This window comes from Lycium ferocissimum, chromosome 8, assembly GCF_029784015.1.
Source record: "Lycium ferocissimum isolate CSIRO_LF1 chromosome 8, AGI_CSIRO_Lferr_CH_V1, whole genome shotgun sequence".
Lineage (NCBI taxonomy): Eukaryota > Viridiplantae > Streptophyta > Magnoliopsida > Solanales > Solanaceae > Lycium > Lycium ferocissimum.
The window spans coordinates 29,459,323-29,465,184 of NC_081349.1; the positions used below are offsets into that span (position 1 = coordinate 29,459,323).

The 5,862-nt window shown below is 34.4% G+C and overlaps 1 protein-coding gene across 3 annotated transcripts; it reads right to left on the bottom strand.

Annotated features, from left to right (window-relative positions):
• On the bottom strand, positions 1–5,239 carry LOC132067893 (uncharacterized). 3 transcript variants are annotated; one of them, XM_059461292.1, is made up of 11 exons: positions 5,113–5,239; positions 3,461–3,774; positions 3,170–3,253; positions 2,975–3,084; positions 2,738–2,870; positions 2,444–2,579; positions 2,171–2,333; positions 1,750–1,878; positions 1,459–1,653; positions 836–958; positions 1–265 (listed from the first exon to the last, which is right to left on the bottom strand). In XM_059461292.1, the coding sequence occupies exons 2-11, from the start codon at positions 3,705–3,707 to the stop codon at positions 152–154; spliced, it is 1,434 nt and encodes a 477-aa protein (XP_059317275.1). In that variant the 5' UTR covers positions 3,708–3,774; positions 5,113–5,239; the 3' UTR covers positions 1–151. The 3 variants fall into 3 exon arrangements, with proteins under 3 accessions (XP_059317275.1, XP_059317276.1, XP_059317277.1); XM_059461293.1 differs by lacking the exon at positions 5,113–5,239 and adding an exon at positions 4,215–5,022; XM_059461294.1 differs by lacking the exon at positions 5,113–5,239 and adding an exon at positions 3,870–4,110.
• Positions 5,240–5,862: the final 623 nt, after the last annotated feature.

The window sequence follows — 5,862 nt, forward strand, 5'->3', positions numbered from 1 at the left end:
AAAATTCAACTCACTTTTTGTCAGATTTCATTATTTGACTCTTTCTCGCTCTCGATACAAATAAAATTGGTGTAATCGTTACATTTCAGAATTCAAAGCCTCTTTTTTGTGGCAAAAATATTTACAACTATTGGCCTAGCTCTCAATCATTTCAATTATCAAGAGGAATTATAAGTTGAGGCATCTGGCCACGATTTACAAAGTCAATTTTATTCAATCGAACACAGCACAAAACTCTCTCTGGCAGCTCCTCTTGCTTCTGTGCCTACATTTAATCCAAACATAGCTCAAATCTATTACTATACAGTATAACAAGCAAAGTGCGAGATAAAAATCAAGATATTATAAAAGGTGTACTTTTTTGTTCTTTTTCTATAAGGAGATATCACGAAACGATGTAAACGGAGATCATTAGGAAGTTTTTAAATAAGTTAAGAATTCAAAGTTCATATTACTCTTATACAGGATGTAATATGCTGATAAAAGTCAGAATGAACTGCTACCGTGAAAAAGGTAACAAAAAGGTTTACAATGTGGAGAATGAAACTTTTGATCTTTTATAGGAGGAAAAGAAAGCGGTGGAAGGAGCATGTAAAGTCATAAACAACAGGTTCAACCGAACCCAACATTTCCGAGACGAGATATAACTATATGTGTGAAAAATCACCATAATTTCAAAAAATATTTCATTATGGACCCATAATTTCAAATGTGCGAGGGGTTCAATGGTAAAAAAACCTAAAGGTTGAACCCGTCAAATTAAAATATTGGATTGCCTCTGGGAAAAGACGCAAACTTTAGACAAAGTAAAATGATTATGAAAATAACTAAATACCTGAATTGTTAATCCAAGATCAAGGATTCCATGTTTCAGCCTTTCTCTGAATGCATCAAACCCTTTCCTGGAAATGTAGCTGAAACGATGAACATCCAAGTCTATCTCAAAGTAGTTGGCTTCCTGCACAAAAATAATCCATAAGATTCAAAAAATGTTTCAAATATTTCAGCTAATTATTCTTATTATGAGAATTTTATTTTAAGTATAATAAAGATCCAATGTGCAACTTCTTTACCTAATGCTCACTTCAATTCTTAAATCAAGCTACTGTCAGCTGAAATTTCACTATATGCAAGATGTATAAGTACACCTATGTTGCTCGGATTCTTCAAAAATGTCGCCGGGTGCATGTCGGATCCTCCAAAAGCTATACATTTTTTAGAATCCGACATGAATGCAACAACATTTTTGGAGAGCCAGAGCAACATAGATGTACACCAGCACTCTTGAAAACTAAGATAAACAATCAAGGATGAAAGATCATAAAAAACTCGAAGAGACAGCACCTTCACTATGAGATTACAAGCCACTATTCAAGAAATTAATGATTTGGCAACAATCAGCTATGACCTCTATGAGATCTCAAAGAAGGAATGATTTCAGAATTTAAACAACATTACCTTGTAGAAAGCATGTTGAGGACGCGAAAGCACTGGTTTTTCATTATACGCATGTAAAAGCTTCTTCTCCGCGGGATTTAAATGAAGGTCTTCAGGATTGGCTACACCAACCATAATTTTCAGTCTTTCCCTGAAAGGAACTGTTGATTCCTTTGCAAAACCCTTTACGGTTTCCATTTCATCTGTTACAAATTTCTGCAATATGAAGGAGTAGAAAAGGGTCAATTCGTGCAATCCAGAGGACAGAAAGTAGTATTCGAGATAAGGAAATAGGGAGAAAAATGCTATTACCTTTATGCTGTCTTGAAATTGTGGAGTTATCTCTTTTTCAAAATTCTCTGAAACTTTGAAATATAGTACAAGGCTCGTTCCCTCACCATCATAGTCCCCAAGGAACATTGAAGTAGGGTAACTAGGCAGCTGCGACAACAAAATCCGGAATGTTTACGAGTCATTTTTCCGAACACAAAATCAAAAACAACAACTATACCCTGAGTCCAAGGCAAGTTGGATCAGCTATATGAATCCTCACTATCTATGTCGCTCAATTTAAGCCTGTCTCAGTCTAACAATGATATAATAAGTCGTTTTCCCGAAATTCCCATAAAATCCACATGGACCTTCAGTTCATGCACTTAATCTCAACTAACAAGAATAAATGTATCACGCTGTCAAGAAAACATCAAAAATGCCAAGTCTTATTTATAAGGACCTGTATATTGACGATGAGCAGTGATGGGACTTTTTCATGTGGCTCTACAAAGGGAAGCTCAAGATGCCGTGCAATGTGAGATATCTTCCGCGGACAAACAAATAAATCAACACCGATAGGTACATACGGACAACAATTAGGGGCAGGAAATTTCCTTTTATCCCTGCATTTGAGAAATAACAAGTGTTACAAGTTTGTGCGTGGAGCAAAATGAGAAACACTTGCAAATCTCATTGTACACAATGAATGAGCTGAATGAATGTAATAACATGCCTGAAATAATTCATGCCACGAAGCTTAAATACAGAAGGTGATATCGAACTCCAACATCTTTGAGTCGGTTTCACATCACTGGAGTGTGGAATAAGAAATCCTGCTCTCGGATGATACAATAATCTCCTTGATGAACCTGTTTATTATAGAGTCCTTTAGATTTTGACAGTACCAGGTATGTGATGAAGACAAATCTAAATATCCAGATGAACACTAACATTCAATTGATAATAGAAGCACAATACTCTTTCTCAAAAACATTAGCATTTCAAAAGTATTTGCAGTGACACTTACAAAACTCCGTAGTCGTGTCTCCATCATGCAGTATTTTACTAACAGCAGGTGTTACAACTGATAACTTCCTTCTTTGAGATGTCAAACTTGGATCCTCCACAATGTTGTTCCGCTTAGTAAGATTTCCATCTACCTGAATTAAGCATCGAGAATCAACGAATCATTGACTTGGAAGCCTTATCAAAGAAATGAAGCAAATCATTTCATTTTGACCTTCACAATGCTAAGGTCACTTACACGTGACATATCACTGTTATTGATGGTATCGTTAACGTGTAAAGCGCTTTCACTTTGACTTTGATTATCCAATGTGCTCCCAGCTGCAACGACGAGTGAAGGGCACACTTCTGGAAGCAAAATTACAAAGAGAACTCAAAAATAGCTTCTTTTGGTTAATTACTGTTGGAATTTGGATTAGGATTTGTCGATTACCCTCAAGAACACTAGTAAAGTCTTCATCTGAATCAGAGTCGAGGACGCTGCAAGAATCAAACCATGCTTCATCTTGGCTTAATCCTGAAAATCAAAGAATTCGTTGGAAATTAAACACCTTTAGTACCATTTAGAATACTAACTTCCCTTGGCATCTAACTCCTATAACCAAATTAAAGGGCTGCTAAAACATTCATTTGCTTGGATCAAAGTAAACAATGTTCGCTGAGCAAGAACTTCAACTTTTTCGAGAAAATTAAAGCTTATTATTAGAATTAGAAGTATCCATACCAGTTACATCAACTCGATGATAGTTTTGGGAGTGATGAAATGCTGGACTTGACGCCCGGCTCTCATAGTCTATTGTAACAAACTCACAAACATCAACATCTCTTACATAGTTTTCCGCAACAGTAAGTTGTTCTATCGGTGCAACAGAAACAGAAGATGGCGCCTTCCTTCGAAACCTGCGAGTCTTGGGAATGTACTTTGATTTTAACTTAATCTTCTTAGTTTGACTCGAAACACATCCACCCATATCTCAAGACTATGTTCACAAGTCCAAGAAAATACTCCCTTCCTCCTTTTGCATATATCAATCAAAACTGCAAGACCACAGCATTCAAAAACACCAATAAATTCGCTTTAGACATGACCAAAACAAACATGATTCTCTTGTGTTTCAAAAGGTGCACAATACCAATCATTCATTATCTCACACGCCAAAAAATGGTAAAATCAACTTCTCAAAGCATTCCAAGAAAGAACAAAAGGCTTAATGACCAAAATATTTGGAAGAGAGTGACCCAAATATACAAATCAACATTTGGTGAATCCTGCAAATGAAAGTTGCACAACCATACGCATACAAGGCAATCACTAGATGTTGATTGTTTGGTAGGAAAAAAAAAAAAAAATTATAACTGTGGTGTCCGGGCCAGCTTGCGCACCTCAACTAATTCCACGGGATTCCTGCTACCTCCCACCAAAGACAAGTACCGGGTAACTCTATCTACCTAGGCTTGGAGAGATAGGAAAAAATCACCGAGTATTTTTCTTTTTTGCCTCTGCTGAGTCTTTAACCAGAAAACAATATATTGTTGACACTCATATTGGTGTTTGAGCTGATCTTTGGAGGATCAGATAAAAACTATGTTATAATTCGAGCTGGATTTTCATATACATGCATATAACCTTCATTTTCCAACAGAAGACTTGAATATGTAGGATTTTTGGTAGCCCCCAAATCAAGAAAACGAGGAAATATCTTAAAGATTGAAACAGTGAAAAAAGAAGTCAGTAAAAGTCCTCTATAAAATAAATGTTACTATAAATTAGTCAAAAACTCTTAAAACCACAGAACAGATTAAGTAAACATTAAATAGTTTGCTGAAATGGCTTAAGGTCTCAATCAGACACCAGAATGATAGTATAAAATAACAACAATGACAAAAGAGATTACCTAAAGCATTGAAGAGATAACACCAACCAATTTTCTAAAATCATGGACAAATAAAAATGATATCTTTAAATTCAGAGAAAGAGAGATATAGTAGAATATTAAGTGAAAATGGAACTTTCTTGAAGGGTCATAGTTTGGAAATAAAGCAATCATTTTTGGCATGCAGTCATGACAAAACAGAGTTGTCTTCATATAAGAACAAAGTACAAAAGAAAATATACAAGCTGGAATTAGCCTGATCATAAGAATCAATCAATATCAAAATTAAGCAAATGAAAGATAAACCACAACAACAAAAAGTAATGAAACCAATGATAGAAAGGTCTTGATAGTTTGCATTGATATCTGAATTTTAGAGACTATGAATTATATTTACTTCTAAAGATAAGTTTACAAAAACAACATAATGTAAAATCAGAAGGGATTAAAGAGAATTATAAGAGTCTAAGAAGAAACTCAAGAGAGAAATGAAGGGACTTACTCTTTCTATGTTCACTTGCAAATTCCACATTAAAAGTTCATTTATTTCTGCTCTCATTTATACTTCATATACATTGTTAGCTACTACCACCCTACCCCAAAAAGAAGGTAAAGAGGTCCCACATAATACAGAAATTGCATTACAACTGTTGAAACTCCAATTAATTTATTGGTTCTCCTTTAAAAAGGATATTGAATTGTTTATGTTTTGATCTACTGTTGCAATGATATCTAATTTCACAATATGCATTTGAACTCATGATTATCTATATGTTTGGCACGTCAAAGTTAAAAGATATCATCATTATATATACATTTACCTCGCTTCTCCATTTTATTTTGTATAATAGCGTTTGATTAGGCACTAATTAAAAAAATGATACATTAAAATAGATTAATACACCCAAAGTACACCTAAAATATTGTGATCTTATAAGTACCAGAGCATATGATTTTAGTCTAGGTAAAATAAAAAATATAAATAGTTCTTAAATATGGAAAGTTGTTTTTTTTAACTAATCAGAAAAAAAAAAAAAGGGGTACATATGTATGTAAAAATTATACAAGGGTGGATCTAAATATGAAAGATCTCCCTTCAAGCCGTACATACGACTTTCATCGAATATTATTTCTCCTTTTCCCTTTTTATTTTCCACATTTTCTTTAGCATTTCACACTTATATAAGCTTGCGCACATATAAGATATTAAAGGAAGGCACAGTAGGGAGGAGAATAGGAGTAAAAGCTTAAT

What these genes read in the sequence shown, in the direction of transcription:
- LOC132067893 (XM_059461292.1), bottom strand. Translation starts at nt 3,707, where the DNA reads ATGGGTGGATGTGTTTCGAGTCAAACTAAGAAGATTAAGTTAAAATCA. An exon ending in AGACACGACTACGGAGTTTT is followed by an intron (nt 2,580 to 2,737) that starts GTAAGTGTCACT and finishes TATAATAAACAG; the next exon opens with GTTCATCAAGGAGATTATTG. An exon ending in AATTTCAAGACAGCATAAAG is followed by an intron (nt 1,654 to 1,749) that starts GTAATAGCATTT and finishes TTCATATTGCAG; the next exon opens with AAATTTGTAACAGATGAAAT.